Below are 23,476 nucleotides of genomic sequence, written 5' to 3'. Positions count from 1 at the left end.
TGCACTCTTTCAGCAGCAGGGCACATTGTTGTTGCATAATTGATTTTGTGTGTGGCCATCAAAAATCCACTGCCGAAGAGATAACTGTGAAGGAGATAACCCACATCCTGAACTTGTGCAATTGAATTCTTTTCTTAAATGTAGGAATTTACAGTTATCCCTGCAAAAAATTGCATCTTTGTGGTTTTGGCTCAAAAGACCTCTCAAGTGAATGTGATGTTGTCACTCTAAATTCAAAGTCTAAAACTGGACAACGTCAGTGGGCATACTAGATCTGTTTTTCCCATCCCCACTTTGGTGCCCACTGTTCTTGTAATCCTCTCACCTATCATGACCAAACTTGGGAATCGCCTAGAACTTATTTTTTCTCTCTCTACACCCAAATTCAATCAGTCACCATTCCTATTCTCAAAATTCCTTTTAGATGCATCTTTTTCAGCTGTATCTCATCTCAATCACCCTAAAACTGGTAATCATTACTGCCTGCCTATAGCATTACATGGCCAAAGAATGTAAAGAATGGGATGTGTATAATGGGTATTTAAATTCCCTTTATCCAATCCTGCTACATTATATATAAACAGCTGCCTAAATAACCAGTCCACAAGGACTTGCCCTACCCAATAATGTCCTAAATGTTTTCAATATCCCTATAACATTTTCTGCATCCTGGTATACTTGTCCCAAACAGTGTCTGCCTGTCCCAACTTTTCCTAAATTTGATTTGATTTATTTGATAGGCCTATTCATACCTCTAAGTTACAACCTGTCTGTGGCCCACCTTGAAAGAGAAGGATGTGTTTCCTCTTACAAATCTTGGATGTGAGGAATGCATCTCAGTGTCACTAATACCTTTGGATTATGGCATCCAGGTTTAATGTGTAGCAATCTTTGTATAAATAGGAGAGAAGAGGCCAAGAAATTTGAGAAGAAAAAGTACTGACTAATTTACTGATGATAATCCTAATGACTAACATTTAAATAGAATTTTATATGTGCCCAACACTGTGCCAGGCAGCCTTGTACATTCCTCGTGTGGACCTCACAGTACCCCTGATTTTACAGAACAGGGATCTCACATCCAGGCTATGATTTATGGTGAAATAACATAGCTTCCCTCTATAGCCTATATTCCTCACTTCTACACTACACTGTCTACAGTAATGTGCTGCCTATTTTTAAAACAAACTTACTGTTGTTCAGAATGATCATGCATATGCACATACATGCACATATATACATTGATTCACACACACACAATGGAATTGTATGCAGTACATAGAATTCTCATTTTAAATATTCTGTTGGTGTTCACACACCTTAGTCAGTATTGCACAGTAGGCAAAGCACAAGATTTGGAGACCATCTCCCCTGCAATGTACTAGTGTGTGATCTCAGGCAAGTCAAATTCCTAAGTGTTAGTTTCTTTCTTTTCTTTTTTCTTTCTTTCTTTTATTTTTATTTTTATTTTTTTTTTTGTAATGGGGATAGGGTTGTCTCAGTCAATAGAGCAGGCAACTCTTGACCTTAGGGTTGTAAATTTAAGCCCTGTGTTGGAGGTACAGATTACTTTAAAAATATGGGCATACTAGTGTCTACTTTTCAGGGCTGTCTTAAGGATTAGAGACAATACAATAAAGTGCCTGGAAAATAGCAGATATTATGAAATGCTAACTATAATCTTTTAAATCCAGAAGAAGACCATAGTACAAAAGGTTGGACATGCATGGTGCTAGAAATTCAGTAGGTGCTCATATATATATGTTGACACTTCCATTCGGTTTTCAAATTTTCATTTTTTTAAATTTCTTCAAATTTTTATTTAAATTCTAGTTAGTTAACGTATAGCATAATATTGGTTTCAGGAGTAGAATTTAGCGATTCATCATTTACATACAACCCATTGCTCACCGTAACAAGTGCCCTCCTTAATACCCATCACCCTAGCCCATCCCCCCAACCACCTCCCTCCATCAACCCTTACCTTGTTCTCTATCATTAAGAGTCTCATGGTTAAAATTGTTTTCTTAATGATTTCTAACTCATTGTTTCAATGATTTCTAAGTTCAAAGCCACTTTTTCAAATTGAAATATAATTGACATGTATAACATTTTGTGAGTTTAAGGTGCACAACGTGTTGATTTGATGCATATATATACTGCGGTATGGTTACCACCACAGCTCTAGCTGGCACCTCTATCACGTCACATAATTATCATCTCTTTTTTTGTATTAGGAACGATGAAGATCTAGTCTCTTAGCAACTTAGTACTTTTTAATACAGTTATTACTGACTGTAATCACTATGCTGTGCAGGACTTACTTACCTATAGTTCCTGGTTTGTACCTTTAAACAAGGTATCCCCAATTCCCCCACCCCCCAGCCTCTGGTAGCCACCATTCTGTTCTCTCACAGCCACTTTTCAATGACATTTACAGAGAAGAGAAAAATGTTGGCCACAGAATAATGACTTTCTGTTAACTTATTAATTTTTCTGGTAAATTTTTTTTATCATTTCTAGTGTTTCAGGATTCTGTTTCCATTAAACTATCACTTTACCTTAGTACTCCAGTTATTATAATAGGTTTCTGTATTTACTGCTCCCCGTTGGCATATACCTTCTTCTCCAGGAAGCCACCTTCCTTTTGTAGTTATGTGGCCCTGTGTACTTTCCATGACCAATTATTATCTTATGCTTCGTATTGTAGTGATTCGTGTATGTATCTTGCCTCTACTACTAAGTTGGGTCTATGTGATTCATCTACCATTCAAAGAACAGTGTCTGGAACATAATAGTTGCTCAGTAAACATTGGTTGCATACTACCTCTTTAGATCATTTCTGCAAGCTAATGGTTCACACTGTGAAATACTCATTATGGCTCCACATCATTTTTTTTTAAATCAAGTATCTATTGAGTGCAGTCAGCTCCAATCTTCCCAGCTTGATTTACTTCCTTCTAAGTGTCTGCATGCTTTCCTTATTCTCACTGCTCATTCTCACTAACCCCTATACTCAGTTCAGACTAGAACTTGCCTATCAGGTGTCTGCCTAGAACTTGCACCAGACAACCTCTCCTGACATTTAGTTATGCTGTGCTTGTAGCCATTAATTGCCACTGGAAAAGTCTGTGCTATTTATTATCTTTCAGTTGCTTATTTGATTTTTAAAATGAGATCTATGACTAACTTAGATAAAAACATTTTTAAAAGTGTAAAAATAAAATGTTTTCAGGGGCACCTGGGTGGTGTGGTCAGTTAAGCCTCCTACTCTTGGTTTCTGCTCAGTCATGATTTCAGGGTAGAGATCTCAGGGTCGTGAGATTGAGCCTGTGTCCCTCATGCGCAATGCAGAGTCTGTTCAAGATTCTCTCTCCCTCTTTTTCTGCCCCTCCCTTCCTCTAAAAATAAATAAATAAATCTTAAAAGAAAAAAGAGTTCAAATGTCCATTTTATCTGGACATCTTTTTTAACTAAATCATGCTTTGGTGATACCATTTTGGAATAAGCTATTAGATCCTTTGCCTATAATATATATACGTATATGTTTTAGCTAGTATGTGACCATTAGACCTAAAATTCTTTTAGGACAGTGAATATTCCCATTCACTAAACCTAAATAACACATAATGTCAGGTTCTGTAACCTATTTAGTAAAAATAGTTGAACCAAATTAATGAGAGAAGACTAACAGGATTTTTACATTTTTTAATTAGCATGTGTATGACCAAGGTATATCAGGGAGGGTAGCATTATGGCTCACTCTGCTGATTCTTATAAATGTCTTTTTAAATTTTCTTTAGGGAATCTGTGGCATCTTTAAAACCACAGTTTAATACAATTGCCAAATGCTTCTTCTAAGTCCGGCTATTCCTGACTTTATTTGAATAATTTTGCAAATTTCAAAACTATTATTTAATTTTGCATCACTTCTTAATATATAAAGTTAGATTTCTCAAAACAATTGTAATTTGATTGGAAAGAGAGGCACAGTTTCCAAAGTCCAGCACGGCCTTTAATCTCTAGAGATCCCTGCAACCTTTAAGCACTGTCCTCTTAGACCCCAACGTGAAACCCAGTGTCATGGAATTGGCAAGTCCTACTCGCTCAGTATGAGAATGATTCTCTGATTGGCATTCACAGTAAAATCATGAACAAAGCATTACCTGTTAGCATCCTGTCAGAAGCTTTTTAAGAATACAGAAGAAACAAGAGTTTCAAATTATCAGAAAAGAAGAATTAAAACACAAAACTGACATCCAATTAGAATGTAAAACCTGCAGTGTTTGGAAGAAGGAAGCATTTGGATGCTTGAGTGAGGGTAGGGGCTAACATTTTCTGAGTAAGCAGGATGTTAAGGCATTCTATACAAGGTGGTGTTGACAGCAACCTTAGGTACTAAGAGTAATGAAGCATGTTTTAGAGATGAGGCAAGCGGGGCATAGAGAGATAATGTGAGCTGTTTCCCATCACCCAGCCAGCAAGTGAGAGAGGAGGGTTGAGCCTCTTCCAGACACCCGACTGCCAGCTAGTGGAGAAAGCTGCAGTTCCAGAAAGGGTGCAAGGGGCTTAATACAGGCTTGGGCAGAGAAGCAGAGGAAAAGGAAGAATAAAGGAGCTTGGAGAGAAGGAACTCCCTCAGTGCATCTGTACCTGGACAGGATACAGTAAGGCAGGAGAATAAATCCCTGTTTGATAGGAAAACCAGGCTTAGAAAACAGAGGCATTACTTGATGGAGGAAGAAGAGATTTCCAGTGGTAAGGACAGAAGAAAGGATAGTACGGCTGACAAACAGGACAGATAACATCAGTTCCCTGCTGTCCCTCGAGGCTGCTAGAGTGAGACCGGGAACACCCAAGGAGGGAGGAAGGGAAGTGTTTGCATGCACTGTGCCTCTTGTGTTCCTCTGTGTAACTCATCCTCCAGATCTTCACTCCGTTGCACTTCTCAGGACCACCTTCTCTGACCTCTCTGACTAGAGATGCTCATAGCACAGTATAATTCTCCTTCATGGCACTTTTCACAATTGTAATTTTACATCTATCTGTGTATTTGATTGCCTTTCCCCACCAAACCTGAGAATAGGGATGCATGGATATTTTTGTACTTTTTTATATTGTCAAAATCTAGCAGAGTGCCTCATCCATGGCAGGGACACATAACTATTTGCTGAACATAGGAAGAAAGGACGGATGGATGGATGGAAGGAAGGAAGGAAGGAAGGAAGGAAGGAAGGAAGGGAGGGGGGAAGAAAGGAAGTTGATTGTGTTAGGGGTCATTGAGAAAGACAGTAAAAATAAGAAATACAATAACAAACTACAAACTACCCAACTCTGCTTAGGGTGGGCCTTATTTACTGTCAATTGTTTATAGTCAAATAAAAAACTCTGGTAGACCGTATCTTATTTCCAGGCAGCCACACATATGAGCCTCATAAGGGGAACGTTGTTTTACTACCATTGGACCTTATGATGCGTGTCAACAATGCTACACACGATTGGAGATGAAGGTTGTTTCTCTGGGGATTTTAAAACTATGGCTGATTTGCCTATGAAAGAACTTTGTTCCTAGATGGTGTCATAATTAAGATAACACTGTATTTGGTTAAGCTGAACTCTGAAAATGGCTTCCACCCCATTCCACTCAAGTCCACATTATATGGTTTACTAGGTGCCAGGCACTAGGGACAAGACAAGGTCTCCGCCCTCAAGAGTTACAAAGTGCTTCTTTGAACATTGTTGCTATCCCAGCCCTTCATCAGTCACAGACCAAATGCACTCACCATAAATTACAGGGCATTAACTCATTTTTTTCATGTCATTAGAAGTGATTAACATTTCCCTAAATTTCACTAGTCAAATAAGCAAAGAAAGAAGGATTAGGATCTATATTTTCTAAAGAACCTCGTCCCATTTTCCACTTGTTGCCGGTTACACTATGATGGTAATACTAATCATAGTATCAGCTATAACTTTGAAAAGTTCCTATGTGCCAGGCATTGAGCTTTACATATGTTAACATTTAACTTAATCCTCAAACAAGAAGATAGGGTCCATATGTTTTTCACATTTGTATCCTTGGGACCAGCACAGGCACAGGAAGATGAACAGTAAATGTTTGTTAAAAGAATTCATATGTAAACAAACGTTAAGTGGGGAACAATCCGTGCAGCATTCAAACCTGCTCTCTTTAGACAACCCAGTTTTTGTTTTTGGGAACTACAAGTTGAAATACCACACCCTGGTAACTTTCATACTAAGTATATAACTAAAGAAACAGAGCAGAAAGCAACCTCGAAAGAGCCCTCTTTTATAGACGTATTCACTGGTTGAGTGACCTTGACAAGTGACTTAACCTCTTACTGAACCATACATACATTTTATTAAAAATAGGAGGGCAGTAACTCCCTTGAAAATGAACAGAATTCCTAGCATTGTGCCTGGCTCTCAAGAAATGATTGATGTTGTTATTCTATTTGTTACCATTTTATGAATGCTGAAATCTAAAAGTATTATTTTTACTTTAGCAACTTAAAAAAATCAAGACTATTTCAATATTTTGTAGAAAATATGACCAAAATCAGAATATTGGGGCAAACCACACTTCCTACAATGATTTAAAAAAAGCCTGGTCCAAAAGGCAAGCACAGTATAGACCCCCAAAAAATGTGGTAGGAGGATACTTTTAATAATTACTCATAAAAGGTAAGATTTGAAGCAATGCAAGAAAGAGTTCAAACGAACTTACGAAAAGTACATTCAGGGGTTTTATAGAAAAAGGTTAGAATAAGAACGGTGATCTTAGACATGCATATCACCAGGTTATAAAGACTACAAAGACACTTCGCGGCTTAGACCATCCCTCGACATTTCAGCGGGATGCCACAGCGTGTCCTGCCTGCCTTCTCCACTATCTTCTCCTTAGTACTGATCACTGCCTCACATCCTGTTTGTTTTGCTTGTTGGCTTCTTACAGCTCTACTGGCTGGAACCGAAGCTCCATGAAGGCAGGGATTTTCATCTGTTGCTGACTCACCAGTTCCTGGTGCCTGAGACACAAATGTGCACATGGAGTAAATGAAGGCAGAACTTGAGACCCAGGGGGACGAAGCCCTTTTATTTAGCAGGTATGTGGCTGAACCGGTTAAGATACCCAGGTTTCCCTAATGTTCCTCCAGGGCGAGCAGCCCCACTTACCTCTCTCATTTCTGGAATGGTCATCGGTCCTTTCTGTTAGAAACTATGGGAATGACTGTGCAGTATTTCTGAACCGTATGAAAAATCTGTATCTTTTGAAGGCTTCTAGCACATTTTATTCAATTGCATCTAGAACACCCATAATAAAGGGGAGATTGACTTTTTTCAAAATTCCACCACGGGGGAGACTCTATATGAGAAAAATTGCTAATTCATGAACAGCCAAACAATAATGACATTAGCCTGAATCTGACTTGTAAAATGCTTTAAAGGTAGACCATAAGAAGCCTACTTTCTAAATCAGTTGAATTCTTTAAAAGTAAGGGCTGAGCTTAGCCAGCTCCCTATTTAAGGAAATGGAGAAGTCAAAATTTAGGGGTTCTCATAAATGGAAGGATAGGGAGGAAAGTACTGGGGGAGCCACGAGAAGAAGACAAAGTAATGATAATCAGACTCAGGCTTTTTTCCCTGAAGAAATATATTTTACAGTCTGTAATTTTTTTACTAAGCAGCTATTGACCAAACATGAAGGAAAAATACGTATTTTCAGACATGCAAGAGTTAAAAAAACTGAACTACCACATACCCAGACTATGGTATCTGGAGACTTACTCTTACAAAATAAGAAAGGAAACCAAGAAAGAGGAAAATATGGGCCAGAGGAAACAATGGGTCCAATTCAGGAGAGCTGCCCTAGCCTGACAGTATCGAGCAAACCTACATAGTAATCAGCTTAGGCTGGAGCAAGAGGATGAAGGCCCCTGGGGGGAAGTCACTCAAGGAAAAAGCACATTTAATAAAATATACCATAATCAAGTTTGAAATAAAATGAGGCCATGACAAAGGCAAAAGACACAAGAATAAAAGAAAGGCGACTGGAAACTCCAAGGGAACAGAAATGGTATATGAGGAAGAAAATATAATCATAATACATTAATTTACTCGGCATGAATGATATTTAATTAATGTTATACATTTTAGAATTCCCCAAGAGACAAAATATTTAACCACAGTTATAACTGAATATAGTGTAAATGGTATACATCTTATAAAAGTAACAAGTTTAAAATTTTTGGTGAGGAGAGGGGAGGAGAGCTGAAGGTGGATTAGAGATGCTGACGTGGTCATCTTAAAAAGTGACGACTAAAAAGACTGTAATTGGGAAGAGAAGAAATGAAGGTGTAGTAATATTCAGTTTAAAATTCTACGGAGAAACAAATTATATTAATAGTATTTGGAAGAATGAAGAAGAGTGATATCTACAATGGACAAATCAAGGGAAAAAAGATGAGTGAAAAATGTTTTTATATGGAGATCAGGTTTGGGGGTGAGGGAGAATGGAACAGAAGATAATAGCTTTTTTATAAGTCTTTTGTAGTATTTGATTTTCTTAAAACAATGCACTGTGTTACTTTAATGGAAAAAAATCAAGTAGGGGGAGAATATCAGCTCATGGCTCAGTCAAATCCTAAATCCTTTTGCATAGAAACTCCTCTGTCCTATTGGAAAATTGAAATCTTTGTCCTGTAACCATATATGCACTTTTGCAAGTTACCATTAAAGGGAGGAGTTTGTGAGTATTGCCCTATTTTTTTAAAAGACTTGGCCACAGATTACAAGTTCTAAAAGGAAATGAGGTAGGTGAAGGTAAGAAAATAGGTTTTTTTGTTTTGGTTTTGGTAACTCTGAACTCAAAACTAATGAACTGCAATGACTTTACTGTTTATAGGTTCTTTCAGTGCTTGGTGACAGTTTAGAAATGAATACAAAGAAAACTGCAAAGTTAATATCCCTTGCCTTCTCCCAACCTCAAGATTTTTAGCAGCTGAGGTTTTACATTGTTGGGCAGAAATGTTTAACACAAGCATCTGGGATTCATTCATGTCAACTGCTGCTCTTTAAGAAGGGTATTCTTTATTTAAAATACTAACCTTCTTTTAAAGACTGCTTCAGAAGAAATGAATGTTTCCTCCTTCCCATTCCCTGCCAACACTCCCATTTCAAAGTTCAGCCTGCTCTAGGAAATTGAAAAGGAACCCCCTTGCTACATCCAAAAAGTCTCTTCATCCCATATGCAAAGCTTCAGGATAGTCTCCAGGGTGAACAGCATCTCCAGGATCCTCAATCCCACTTCCAGATGGAGCCCCCAAGGTAGACAAGCAGATCCAGGCTCTCAACCCTTTTCCAGATGACAGCCTCCAGAAAGATCAGTGTGGCAGAGACCTAATCCTCTGATTCCAGATGTGCACATGAATAAATTGAAACATCTTCTCCCCTACCATATGTAATCCCCTAAGGGAGAAAGCTTTTTGATGCCTCTCCAAAAACACTCCATAGTAGGTCTCCCAGGAGCTAAGTCTCCAGAAATCAAAGCCTTATTTTTCTCTCATCTCTTTTCTATCTTCCTATTTTCCAACCCCAATCCAAAATGATATGCTATTCCTTACCTGGGTCAAGGTGCTTATCTCCGGGCACACCTTGGGGATTTGGTTATTCTGAAGAACTAGAGTCTTCAGGCCAGGCAGTTTATCTAATGTTGAGGGCATCTTCGTTATCTTCTTCCCATTCAAGGTAACGATCTTAGTGTTTTCACCACCCTTCAATGCTCTTATTAACAACCTTTCAGTCATGGGCTTAAAAGAGAAATAGAAGAGGGAGAAGGTAAAGTTCCTTATTGTGCATCTTTAGAACCTCTAATTACAGAATTGGTGTGTCATGGAAACAAAAACATTCTGAGATCTACCATGTTGAAGACAGGAGGCATCAGAGTGTTTCCTGTGAAAAAAGGTTGGGAGAGGAAATAGCTGATTCCAGATTTGAAGCAGGAAATGTACAGGAGGAGCCTAGGATATCTTATGCCAGAGACTCTTATACCAGAGACATGGAAGTTATCAGACTAATGAGATCACTCATCAAAAGGAACTAACTTCTAAAGGTTCCCATTCGTCTAAAATGGGAAACTTGAGGATCAGAAAGAATAATCTAGAGTGAAACATGTGAAAATACATTGAAATCTAAGAGTTCATAATGGTATTTTATTTATTTTTATTTATTTTTTTAAATCCTTTGAGACTTTATTGAAGTACTACAGTATTTCATTAGTTTTTGATGTAGTGCTCAATGATTCATTGTTTGCTATAACACCCAGTGTTCCATGCAATACGTGCCCTCCTTAATACCCATCACTGGGCTAGCCTATCCCCCCACCCCCCTCCCCTCTAAAACCCTCAGTTTGTTTCCCAGAGTCCATAGTCTGTCATGGTTCATTTCCCCTTCTGTTCCTAATGGTATTTTAAAAATAAAAGAAACTCATTGATTACAAAGGGATTGCTAAGGAATTCATAAGTCTGAAAATTAATAAAGGAAAAAAATGGAGCATGTATTCTGCTTTTCCAGTACAAGTGCATTTTAGTGTAACTTAAGGGTTAATAAAGTTCCTATTCAAAGAAAAAAATAAAAGCTAATAAATGAGGAAGGAAAAATAGATTTAGGAAAATCACCATTTTTTCAAGTCCTAATGAAATAGTGGATCTCACAAAAATCATAATTGGATGCTAAGAGCATTAGGTAAGAGGTTGATGAGAACTTTACAAGTAAGGAATCAGGCTAATAACTTAAACCCTTAATCAGTTTTAGCGTCATTAAAATTGAGACTGCCACATGTTATAAGTCTCATGATGTGATGCAATAGAAAGTACACAGCACCACTTCTGAAATATTCTTGCCTAAAAATTGAATCTGAACCTAATCATGTATGCAGATCTAACTGCCATTTACAGAAAATATGAGGACTAGAGAACAAGCTAAATTCATCTCAGGGAAGCCGTGAGCCAAATCCAGAACATGAGAAATTCTGCAGAGCAAATGATATAAGGTTCAACCAACAAATCAATGGCATTAATAAAAAGGAGGAGAAACAGGAAATAAATGAGATAACAAATTACAGCCAAGTGCAATGTGTGGACTTGTTTGGATCCTGATTTGAATTAAAATATTTTGGAATCAATTGGGGAAATACGATCATGGACAGGGTATTAGATGATAGGAATTGCTAATTCTGTTATGTGTGATAATGGTGTGCTGGTAGTGTTTTTTGAAATGTACTTAACATCTTGAAATGCATCTGAAATTTGCAGGTGAAATGACATGATATCTTGAATTTTCTTTAAAACAACTGGGGGGAGGGGAGTGAGTAGAGAAACATCAAACTTATTGATGCTCAGTAATGGGTATATATGGGTTCATTATATTATTCTCATTATTCAAATAAAAGATTAGGACAAAGACAAAAATAACAGGAATGGGGAGGAGTTGAAACCAGTGGTATTTGATTACTATTAGAACTCCATATGACTGTTTCCTTTGCTGTGCAGAACCTTTTTATGGGTGTTATACGCAACCAATGAATCATTGAACCCTACATCAAAAACTAATGATGTTCTTTTTTTTTGTTTTTGAAGCTTTTATTTATTTATTTAACAGAGAGAGAGACAGCCAGCGAGAGAGGGAACACAGCAGGGGGAATGGGAGAGGAAGAAGCAGGCTCTAGGGGGGCAGGGAGCCCAATGCGGGGCTTGATCCCAGGACCCTGGGATCACGCCCTGAGCCGAAGGCAAACGCTTAATGACTGAGCCACCCAGGCACCCCAAAAACTAATGATGTTCTATACAGTGGCTAACTGAACATAATAATCAAAAAAAAAAAAAAAAAAAAGAACTCTATATGAGTCAATTTGAGGCTCGGAGGCATTTGGTATATATATGTTTATATATGTTTATATATATACAAAATATGTTATGTGTTTATATGTATTTGTGTGTGTGTGTGTGTGTGTATACACACACCTATTTTGGTTGCTGATTTCCAAAAAACCAAACACTATAAAATAAACTCTCCATTGAAAGTATTCAGAACACAATTCAATCCTTTCTTTGTAATTCACAAATCACTTTATTCATTTGTTCAACAAATGTTTAGGAGCACCTGCTATGTATTCAACACTGTCTCAGGCACTGGGGGAAAAGAAGTGAAAAAAAAAAAAAAAGATAAATAAGTGAATCTAGTATGTTCGATGGCCTTAGGTAAGGGGAAAAAGAACAAAGCGAGGAAGGACAATCCAGAGTGTGGGAGTGGGGGGGTTTGCAATTCTAGATGGGATGTCCAGAGAAGGCCTCACTGAGAGGCTGCTTTCCAGAAAAGAGCTTTTCCAGTAAGAGGATAAAGTGAGTGTCATAGTCCTAAAGAAATAATCATTAAATTTATAAAGAGTTTTATGTACATCGGTGTCATTATAATAGTAAAACAAGAGGTGCTGATTAATAGTAACTTCCAGTTGCTAGAATAAAATCATTTTTTGGCGACTTAATCACTGTGCTTTGTCTCAACTCCTCCAAACCTATCTTCCAGCTTCTTTACTCTGGTACTGTTTTAGTTTCCTAAGAACAATCATGCTGTAACTATCTAAACAAACTGATCACAGGCTTTAAGAAAGAAATCTCATGGACACTCATCTCCTCTGAAGTAACTCTGTTGCAGCCAGTACCCAAAACACTGGTGATTTGTTACTGCTGTAGAGAGGTAAACAGGCCACTACAAGCTATACTGCTTCATAATAATTTGCTTAACCTAGAAAGTCTGGTAAACATTCTCGACTCCTCCTTTTCTTTTACTTCCAACATGCAGTCAGTCCTACTAATAACAACTGTTCCAGTCATCTAGTGCTGGGTAACAAGCCACTGTAAAACATGGCTTCAAACATTTATTTTATTCACAAATCTGCAAGATGGGCAGGGCTCAGTGGAGAAAGCTTGTCAGTGCTGCTCTTGGTGACAGCTGGGATGGCTCCAAGGCTAAGGTGGAAATCATCTAAAAGCTCATTCACTTATATCTGGTGGTAGGTGCGGAACCTTTGGGCAATCAGCCAGAACACCCTCATGCAGCCTATCCAAGGTGGCTTGAGCTTCCTCCCAACATGGTGGCTGAGTTCTAAGGGTGAGCATCCCCAAGAGAGAAAGTGAAATGGAGGACATATCACTTCATGACCTAGCTTCAGTATCAAGTAGCATCACTTCTGCCACATTCTATTCATTAGAAGCAAGTCCCTCCGAACAGCCTATATTCAAAGGAAGATGAACCACCTCTCAATGGACATGTCTTAAAACTCACCAAGTCCACCCCCTGGCCATGAGTTCTTTATATTCCTTCAACACACAAAATAGACTTTCTTCCAAGAGCCCACTTCCCCTTCTCCAAAATTTCATCTGTTTAGAGGATCAGACTCCAGAATCTTGTCATCCGACTCAGGTACAAAGGTGGATACAGCTCCTTAAAGGCAGTTCCTTGAGTCCATTTCTAGGATAGTTCATCTTGATCTGAAGACTATGAACTAAAGAGACAAGTTATCTTGTCCTCACATACCCAGAGTTTAACAATGGGTGAGGTGAAACCTAGGACAGGCAACAGACAGTGCCACTCGAAAAAGGGAAACATGGGAGGCATGAGGAGGCCCTGATTTGTAGCAATTCTGGAACTTGACTAGGTACGTGTTGTCAGATCCTTGATTAACGTTCAGTCTGACTGCCTGCGGCTGGCTTTTGGTCTCCTCTCTGGGCTCCTGAACTATTTTTCCTTTTTCATAAAACGTTGCCCATGTTTGCTAAATTTTCTCAGAGTGCTTGTCCGTAGAAGTCCAAGACTCCAAAACTCCTTTTTTGGTAACAACTTTGATTTGTAATTCATGTTCCACACAATTTACCCATTTAAAGTGTGTAATGCAGCGGTTTAAATATATTCATCAAGTTGTGCAACCATCACCACAATCAATTTTAGAACTCTTATCACAGAAAAAGCAGCCCTGTGTCCTTTAGCTATCACCCTCCCATTCTTCCCATCCACTCCAGCCCTAGGCAGCCACTGGTCTCCTTTCTAGCTCTGTGGATTTGCCTATTTTGGACATTTTATATAGATGGGATCATACAACATGTGGTCTTTTGTGACTGTCTTTCACTGTTTCCAAGGTTCATCCATGTTACAGCACGTACCACTACTTTATTCCTTTTTATCACCTAAAGATGTTCCATCATACGGCTCTACTACCTTTTTTTATCCATTTATCAGTTGATGGAAATTTAGGTTCTTTCTACTTTTTGTCTATTACAAATGATGCTATGGACATTTATGTAAATGTCTTGAGCATCTACGTAGGAGGAATTGCTACATCATAGGGTACTTTTAAGGAACTGCCAGACTGTTTCCCAAAGTGGCTGCATCAGTTTACATTCCTACCAGCAGTGTATGAGGGTCCATCCTTTCATTTTATTTTTTTTAAGATTTTATTTATTTATTAGAGAGAGAGCAAGAGCAAGAGAGAGAACATGAGCAGGGGGTGGGGGGAAGAGGTGCAGAGGGACAAGCAGACTCCCCACTGAGGAGGGAGCCTGATACAGGGCTCAATCCTAGGGCCCTGGGACCATGACCAGAGCCAAAGGCAGACACTTAACCAACTAAGCCACCCAGGAGCCCCCATCCTTTCATTTTATTTTTTTAAAGATTTTATTTATTTATTTATTTGACAGAGAGAGAGACAGCCAGTGAGAGAGGGAACACAAGCAGGGGGAGTGGGAGAGGAAGAAGCAGGCCCCCAGCAGAGCAGGGAGCTGGATGCAGGGCTCAATCCCAGGACCCTGGGATCATGCCCTGAGCCGAAGGCAGATGCTTAACAATTGAGCCACCCAGGTGCCCCATTATTTCATTTTATACTGTCACATTTGGGGTGCCTGGGTAGCTCAATCAGTTAAGCATCCAACTCTTGATTTTGACTCAGGTCGTGATCTCAAGGTCCTGGGATCAAGCCCCACATTGGGCTCCACACTCAGTGGGGAGTCTGCTTGAGGATCCTCTCTCTCCTTCTCCCCTGCCCCTCCCCACACTGTGTTCCCTCTCTCTCTAATAAATAATTTTTGATCCAAACTGATACAGTCACTTTTAAAACTTTGCAAGCTTGTCTTGAGTTTATAATTCACTCCAACAGACAAGTCACACCCAGAATGTCTTTGCTAGAGCTGTTCTCTATTTCGGGTTTCCATGTGAAACTACTTTGGGACAATAGCCTTAAGAACTTGAGAAGCTCTCTCATCTGTTGACTAGAAAGCATCTTTCATCTTCCTGAGGTCTCAACAAAGGGTTTTACAGTCATGCCCATGGCTTCATCTTTAGACTTCATTTTCCTGACAGTTCCCTGATATGTTCTCTGTCTGGAACTCATTTAATTTTAGCATCATTTACTGTCTGGAGAGACTAGGAATAAGAAAATTTTATTTTTTAAACCCCCAAATTTGTGGCTCATTTACAATTCGTTTTCTTGCTTGCCTTTCTCCTCTTTTACCATAGGCAGCTAGAAAAATCTAGATAGCACCTTTAACATTTTTGTCTAGAAATCTCCTTAGGTAGGTCATCCAGTTGATGAGATACTTTTTATTTTCCATGTTAATGCTGCTGGCATCATTGCTTAACTTTCTGCTACTATGTAACATGAGTCACCTTTCTTCCAATAACCTAACAATAACATTTCCAATAACATTTTCCTCATATTCCTTTAAATCCTCACCAGCAGCCTCCTGGAGTGACGTCAGGCTCCTGCTAACAGGCTCTTCAAAACCCTTCTAGGGGCTCCTGGGTGACTTGTAAGCATCTGACTTCTTGACTTTGGCTCAGGTCATGATCTCAGGGTCAAGGGATTGAGCCCCGGGCTCCATCACGGAGTCTGCTTGAGATTCTCTCTCCTTCTCCCTCTACCCCTCCCCCTCACTCACACACACACTTCCTCCCTCTCTCTCTCTCTCAAATAAATAAGATCTTAAAAAGGAAACAAAAATTAAAAGACCCTTCTAATTTAACCTGAGTCCCAAGCCCAAAACCCATTGCATGGCTTAGGTACTTTGGTACAGCAGCTAATTCTCTATTAGAGAAGACCAACAAGAGTCATAAAGACTTTGGCCTTAGGTAATTGTGGGAGCTGATTCAGCCGTCTATACAGGGCTATTGCTGATGTGTCTGGTGCTGTGCTTGCCCCAGGATTCAGAGACACTGAAGGAGAATATCTGGCAGAAGTGGGAGATGCTGCAGGCTCCATGGCTAATTCACATCATGAAGTGAGCCAGCAGATCAGCAACAGGACACTTGATGCCTTCACGCTAAGTTTCCAAACTTCTGCTCAACTTGGGCCTTCCAAATATTGTGCAAAATGTCTCTGGTGGCCAGGACTGGGAAACTATACATGGAAGGGGATTCTGATATATAGTCTAAGTTTAAATTGATCCAGTACAAATCCACCCTTCATACATATCTGCTTCCCTTTCCACTGCAATTACCACGGTCCAGTCTCGTCATCTCTACCTGTATTACCGCCTGCCACCATTATATTCTCTGCCACTCTGCCATCACATACATTGTCACTGCCTTTAATCATCTTATAATACATCTTACTCTATGGTAAATCTATAATAAAATCTTTCATTGGCCCCTCATTGCTTGTAGTTAAAAGCCCAGCTATTGAGTTGGAATTAAAGTATCAGTCTAGCCCCAGCGTCATTGTATGTCATTCCCTTTCACAAACCTTCTATTCTGCCTCCAGAAGACCACTGTCTATTCATCAAAAGCATCAAATGTATTTAGGCCTTTGTTTATGCCATTCATTTTCCCTATTTACCTTTGCCACCTGGCTGTACCTAATCCTTTGGAAAATCTGCTCAAGTATTTCCTCCATCATTTTCCTTGCACCTGACCTTCTCTCCGAGCAGAACTGCTTCCATGTTTGTTTCAAGGGGACTTGATACAGACTCTAATTTAGCACTTAATATTTTGTATAATTGTTCTCATATATCTCCCTTGCTATACGTTTGAACTGCAATCTCTATCACCAAGCTTGGCATAGAATTCAGTAAATGTTCATTAAATTAAAATGAATTTTATGCTAAAGGGTTGTCTTAAAGAGCACCTTATATAAAGTCTATTAGTAGCATAAATTAATGTTCATGAAAATATAGGAGAAAAGACATGTGAAGACACAGAAGTTTAAAATACTGAGTAATGATTTGTTAGGCACTAAGATGCTTAGTATACAATATGAATAACAGTCATTGTCTTCGAGGGGTGTAGAGTCTAGAGGGAAATTAGAAATGTAAATGGGTCATTCATTCATCATTTATTGTTTTCCAGTTTCATTGAGATATAACTGACATAAAATGTATGAGCTAAAGGCGTACAAAATAATGATTGAATATGTGTAAATGTGGCAAAATGAATACCACAATAATCAAATATTTATTAAGTGCCCATTACATGCTGGGGACCATTATAGCACTGAGGCACTTTGTGGGTTCAAGGACGATTTCCTGCTGTTGACTGCTGAGTCTAGTTGTAACAGGTTAAGAAGAATTAAGCAGTTGATGAAATAAATGTGAGGAGGTGGGGGATGAATTTAAATAAAAGGAGTGTGAGGAAAATGTTCACAGGCATGAAATACATGGGACCATGGGGAATAAAATAATTCTAGTGCATAAGTCTAAAGAAAGGAGTGAGAGGAAGTGATGCTGGAGAGGTACACAGGATCAGTCATAAAGGACCCCCTTAAATGCCATGTTAAGGAGTGGGCTTCATCCCCTCCAACTGGTGAGCCACTGGAAAGTTTAGGTTAGGAGACAGTACTCAGATATGCATTTCTGGCAGTTCACTTTGGCAGCATGAAGGAAGGGGGAGAGTAAGGGAGTAGCTCTGTGGGCAGGGACAGCAATTATGACATTTTTGTACTATTCTAGGTGAGAGGAAAAACGGACAGAGAAGAAATGATAGGGTAAAATGTGGGTAAGAGTGCCACTAGAACCTGATCTCACAGGTACATTAGATTAGGTGTGATCCACAATGTAGGGTGTGAGGTGGGGAAATGAGAGTGGGGTAATATTTGGTAGGGTGAGGCGGTGGCACAAACCCAGTTTATGAAGACATTAAAAACCTAGGAAGAAAAATGTAAAAAAGGGGATGGGGTTTACTATTTCATACTCTGGAGTTTTCACCTGCATCTTAAACGTGCTCCCTATAAACACGCAGCTGAAAGGGCCTCAGTTTTGCTATATGGGTTGGCCTCATGGAATGTTGGCATCCAGAGCTTTCCCAGTAACCAGAAATCAATCTATTTGCAGGAAAATTGAAAAATCACCAGTGTTTTGAGAACACGTCATCCTGTGAACTCAGCACAAAACTAGGAACCTTAAATTGAATGTTAATCTAGAATGTGAAAGTGACTTATGTAAACTGCAAGTCAGTCAAACTGGCTTTATCTCTCTTCTCCTCAGTAAAATAACAAGAATACCAGTCTATTCCACTGAGATTATGTGGGAAATATCTAACTGATGATTATAAACTACTTTGGAAGTATACAATGCTGTAGGAATGCTAAAATATATAGCATCCTAGAATCTCAAGGACTTTAAAACAATCAGTAATTTTATTAACACATTAATTAACATCTACAACACATCTACTAACATTTATTAACATCTATAATATAAAAGAACCTAGCTAATTCCTATGACGGGACCCCTGTGACAAAGGATTTTGGAAGCTGCAAAAATGCATTAAAAACAGGAGTTCATAAATACAGGTTATGGCAGAAATCAACACACTGATTTGTTTTGGCAAGCTTATTTTGTGATTAAAATTGTGGTCTGAGATTTGGGGTAAAAGTTTTCAAACATGAGCAGATGCTTCATGTACTAGAAACCTACTGTAGAAATTCTCTGTCCTGTAATAAAAATTAAAAAGGGGGGAGCACCGGCTTTCTCTTGGTTCTTTTTAAATACGGAAATGGAAGCTTTGATGTAATGGGTTTTAGATTCTCAGAGTGCCTGGGTGGCACAGTCTGTTAAGCATCCAAGTCTTGGTTCCGGCTCAGGTCGTGAGACTGAGCCCCGCAGCAGCTGCATACTCAGCTCGGAGTCTGCTTGAGACTCTCTCTTCCTTTCCCTCTGCCCCTCCCCACCCCAGAATAAATACATCTTTAAAAAATAAAAAAATAGAAAGGATTTTGGATTCTCAAAGGCCTGCATTCTGAGGTCGGCCTTGCCACTTACTGGCAACGTGGCTTAGCAAGCTGTTCACTCTCCAAGTCTTCCAGTCTCATTCCCATGTTTAGAACAGTGATGAGAATACCAACCCGGCCTTCTGTGAAGACGAAAGCCCACTTACGTAAGGCATTTAGGACACATATAGTAACTGCTCAATAAAATGTAGTTTTGTTTTCTTTTGTAGAACATTTTAAATCAAGATCTCCACCTTTTGTTAAATCTCAGATGAGCACGTACCATTTTTGGGACTGATTAAGGTGCTAATATATGCCTACTGTGTCAAGGGCCTGTGTGCTGCGACCTACACTACACTATCTTTTATCCATCACTACTTCAACTTACTGGATAACTGAATGCACTCTCATAAAAGGAGTTCAAATAGGGAACTGGGTGGGGGGATCGGGCGGACTCACGGAGGGCACCCGCGAGAGAGCGGACTGAGACCGGTGAGCCGTGAACGCGCGCCACCAGGCATCTCCCGGAACACCGGAATCCCGGTGTGCTCAGGGGATCCAGACTGAGACCGGGAGCTCCCGGAGCGCGCGTGGGGCGGCTGGTGGCTGGCGGGCCACCTGCACGGGGGAGCGGGCGGACTCGCGGTCGGCACCCGCGAAACAGCAGACTGAGACCCTGAACCGGGTGCGCGCGCCACCAGGCTTCTCAGGAAACTCCGGAATCGAGGTGTGCTCACCGGGCATAGACTGAGACCGGGAGACCCGGGAGCGTGCGGGGCGGCTGGTGGCTGGCGGCATTAGAAACACAAAGGACAGAGACGCGCCGGCCCTGGAAGTGAGGGCAGGGATGCCGGGTTGGGGCGCACATCCTGGGACGCTGCAGGGTTGAGCAGCACCAACAGTAACAGAGTTAAAGTGGCCAGAACATCAGTGGAGAACGGGCCGCAATCCCTCTGTTCTGAGACAATGCAGCCTCTGCTGCTCTGACTCTCAGAAGAGGCATAGCTGACCGCCAGGGAAAGCCGCCAGAGAACAAAAGCCTGGAAATACCAGCTCAGAGAGTGCCCATCCCCATGCCCCCTCGCAGGGGACACGGAGACTCTAACCAAACAGGGTTGCCTGAATATCGGCGCGGCAGGCCCCTCCCCCAGAACACAGAAGGCAGGCTGAAAAATCAAGAAGCCCACAACCGGAGGCGCCTGGGTGGCGCAGTCATTGAGCGCCTGTCTCCGGCTTAGGGCGTGATCCCGGCGTTCCAGAAAGGAGTCCCTCATCGGGCTCCTCCGCTGGGAGCCTGCTTCTTCCTCTCCCACTCCCCTGCTTCTGTTCTGTTCTTGCTGACTGTCTGTCTCCCTCTCTCAGATAAGTAAATAAATAAAATCTTTAAAGAAGAAGCCCACATCTCTAAGATCCCTATAAAACAAGGGGCACGGCCTGGGACCCAGTCAATAATTTGGGCTCTTGACAACCCCGCAACCTCTCCTCATCAGAATGACAAGAAGGAGAAGCCCCCCCCAGCAAAGAAAAGACAGTGAGTCTGTGGCCTGTGCCACAGAAGTAACGGATATGGATGTAACCAAATTATCAGAAATGGAATTCAGAGTAACAATGGTCAAGATGATGAGTAGACTTGAAAAACGTATTAAGGAAAATGTTACTGAGAATATAGAATCCCTAAGGGCGGAAATGAGAGCGAATTTGACAGAAATTAAAAGTTCTATGAGCCAAATGCAGGCAAAACTAGAGGCTCTGACGGCCAGGGTCACCGAAGCAGAAGAAAGGGTTAGTGAATTGGAGGATGGGTTAATAGAGGAAAAAATGAAAATAGAAGATGGTCTTAAAAAAATCCACGCCCACGAATGTTGGCTACGGGAGATTACTGACTCAACGAAACGATCCAATGTTAGAATCATCGGCATCCCTGAGGGGGTGGAGAAAAACAGAGGTCTAGAAGAGATATTTGAACAAATTGTAGCTGAAAACTTCCCTAATCTAGCAAGGGAAACAAACATTCGTGTCCAAGAGGCAGAGAGGACCCCTCCCAAGCTCAACCACGACAAATCTACGCCATGTCACGTCATAGTGCAATTCGCAAATATTAGATCCAAGGATACAGTATTGAAAGCGGCCAGGGCAAAGAAATTTCTCACGTACCAAGGCAAAGGCATCAGAATTACGTCAGACCTGTCTACACAGACCTGGAATGAGAGAAAGGGTTGGGGGAGCATTTTTAAAGCTCTTTCAGAGAAAAACATGCAGCCAAGGATCCTTTATCCAGCAAGGCTGTCATTCAGAATTGATGGAGAAATAAAGACATTTCAGAATCGACAGTCACTAACCAATTTCGTAACCACGAAACCAGCCCTACAGGAGGTATTATGGGGGGTTCTATAAGAGTAAAAAGGCCCCAAGAGTGATACAGAACAGAAAGTCACAGCCAATACAAAGACTTTACTGACAACATGGCATCATTAAAAACATATCTCTCAGTACTCAGTCTTAATATTAATGGTTTAAATTCTTCCTTAAAACGCCACAGGGTTGCAGATTGGATAAAAAGAAATGACCCATCCATTTGCTGTCTACAGGAGACTCATTTCGAACCCAAAGATGCATTCAGACTGAGAGTAAGGGGATGGAGTACCATCTTTCACGCAAATGGACCTCAAAAGAAAGCTGGGGTAGCAATTCTCATATCAGATAAACTGGATTTTAAACTACAGACTATAGTTAGAGACGCAGAAGGACACTATATTATTCTTAAAGGAAGTATTCAACAAGTGGATATGACAATTATAAATATATATGCCCCCAACAGGGGAGCAGCAAGATACACAAGCCAACTCTTAACCAGAATAAAGAGACATATAAATAAAAATACATTAATAGTAGGGGACCTCAACACTCCACTCTCAGAAATAGAACACCCTGGCAAAAACTAAGCAAAGAATCAAAGGCTTTGAATGCCATACTCGACGAGTTGGACCTCATAGATATATATAGAACACTACACCCCAGAACCAAAGAATACTCATTCTATTCTAATGCCCATGGAACATTCTCAAGAATAGACCATGTTCTGGGACACAAAACAGGTCTCAGCCGATACCAAAAGATTGAAATTATCCCCTGCATATTCTCAGACCACAACGCTCTGAAATTGGAACTCAACCACAAGGAAAAATTTGGAAGAAACTCAAACACTTGGAGACTAAGAACCATCCTGCTCAGGAATGACTCGATAAACCAGGAAATCAAAAATCAAATTAAACAATTTATGGAGACCAATGAGAATGAAAATACAACAGTCCAAAACCTATGGGATACTGCAAAGGCAGTCCTAAGGGGGAAATACATAGCCATCCAAGCCTCACTCAAAAGAATAGAAAAATCTAAAATGCAGTTTTTATATTCTCACCTCAAGAAGCTGGAACAGCAACAGAGGGACAGGCCTAATCCACGCACGAGGAAGCAGTTGACCAAAATTAGAGCTGAAATCAATCAAGCAGAAACCAGAAGTACAGTAGAGCAGATCAACAGGACTAGAAGCTTGTTCTTGGAGAGAATCAATAAAATTGACAGATCACTGGCAAGACTTATCCAAAAGAAAAGAGAAAGGACCCAGATTATTAAAATTATGAATGAAAAAGGAGAGGTCACGACGAACACCATTGAAATTGGAAGGATTATTAGAAATTTTTATCAACAGCTATATGCCAATAAACTAAGCAATCTGGAAGAGATGGAATCCTTCCTGGAAACCTATAAACTACCAAGATTGAAACAGGAAGAAATTGATTTCTTAAACAGGCCAATTAATTATGAAGAAATTGAGTCAGTGATAAACAACCTTCCAAATAACAAAACTCCAGGCCCGGACGGTTTTCCTGGGGAATTCTACCAAACATTCAAAGAAGAAATAATACCTATTCTCCTAAAGCTATTTCAAAAAATAGAAACAGAAGGAAAGCTACCAAACTCATTCTATGAGGCCAATATTACCTTGATCCCCAAACCAGGCAAAGACCCCCTCAAAAAGGAGAATTACAGACCGATTTCCCTAATGAATATGGACGCCAAAATCCTCAACAAGATACTTGCTAATAGAATCCAACAGTTCATTAAAAGGATTATCCACCACGATCAAGTGGGATTCATACCTGGGATGCAAGCGTGGTTCAATATTCGCAAATCAATCAGCGTGAT

The 23,476-nt window shown here is 40.1% G+C and overlaps 1 protein-coding gene across 1 annotated transcript in view; it reads right to left on the bottom strand.

Annotated features, from left to right (window-relative positions):
* Nucleotides 1-9,829, bottom strand: part of LRRC69 (leucine rich repeat containing 69) — a 78,774-nt gene extending 68,945 nt beyond the window's left edge. Inside the window, exon 1 of the mRNA XM_057307861.1 lies at nt 9,645-9,829. Coding sequence (XP_057163844.1) covers nt 9,645-9,827 — 183 coding nt within the window. The 5' untranslated portion in view covers nt 9,828-9,829. The remainder of the gene's footprint in view (nt 1-9,644) is intronic.
* Between the last annotated feature and the right edge of the window lie 13,647 nt (nt 9,830-23,476).

Source organism: Ursus arctos, unplaced genomic scaffold (assembly GCF_023065955.2).
Source record: "Ursus arctos isolate Adak ecotype North America unplaced genomic scaffold, UrsArc2.0 scaffold_6, whole genome shotgun sequence".
Classification (NCBI taxonomy): Eukaryota; Metazoa; Chordata; class Mammalia; order Carnivora; family Ursidae; genus Ursus; species Ursus arctos.
This window is presented reverse-complemented; position numbering and strand designations above follow the sequence as displayed.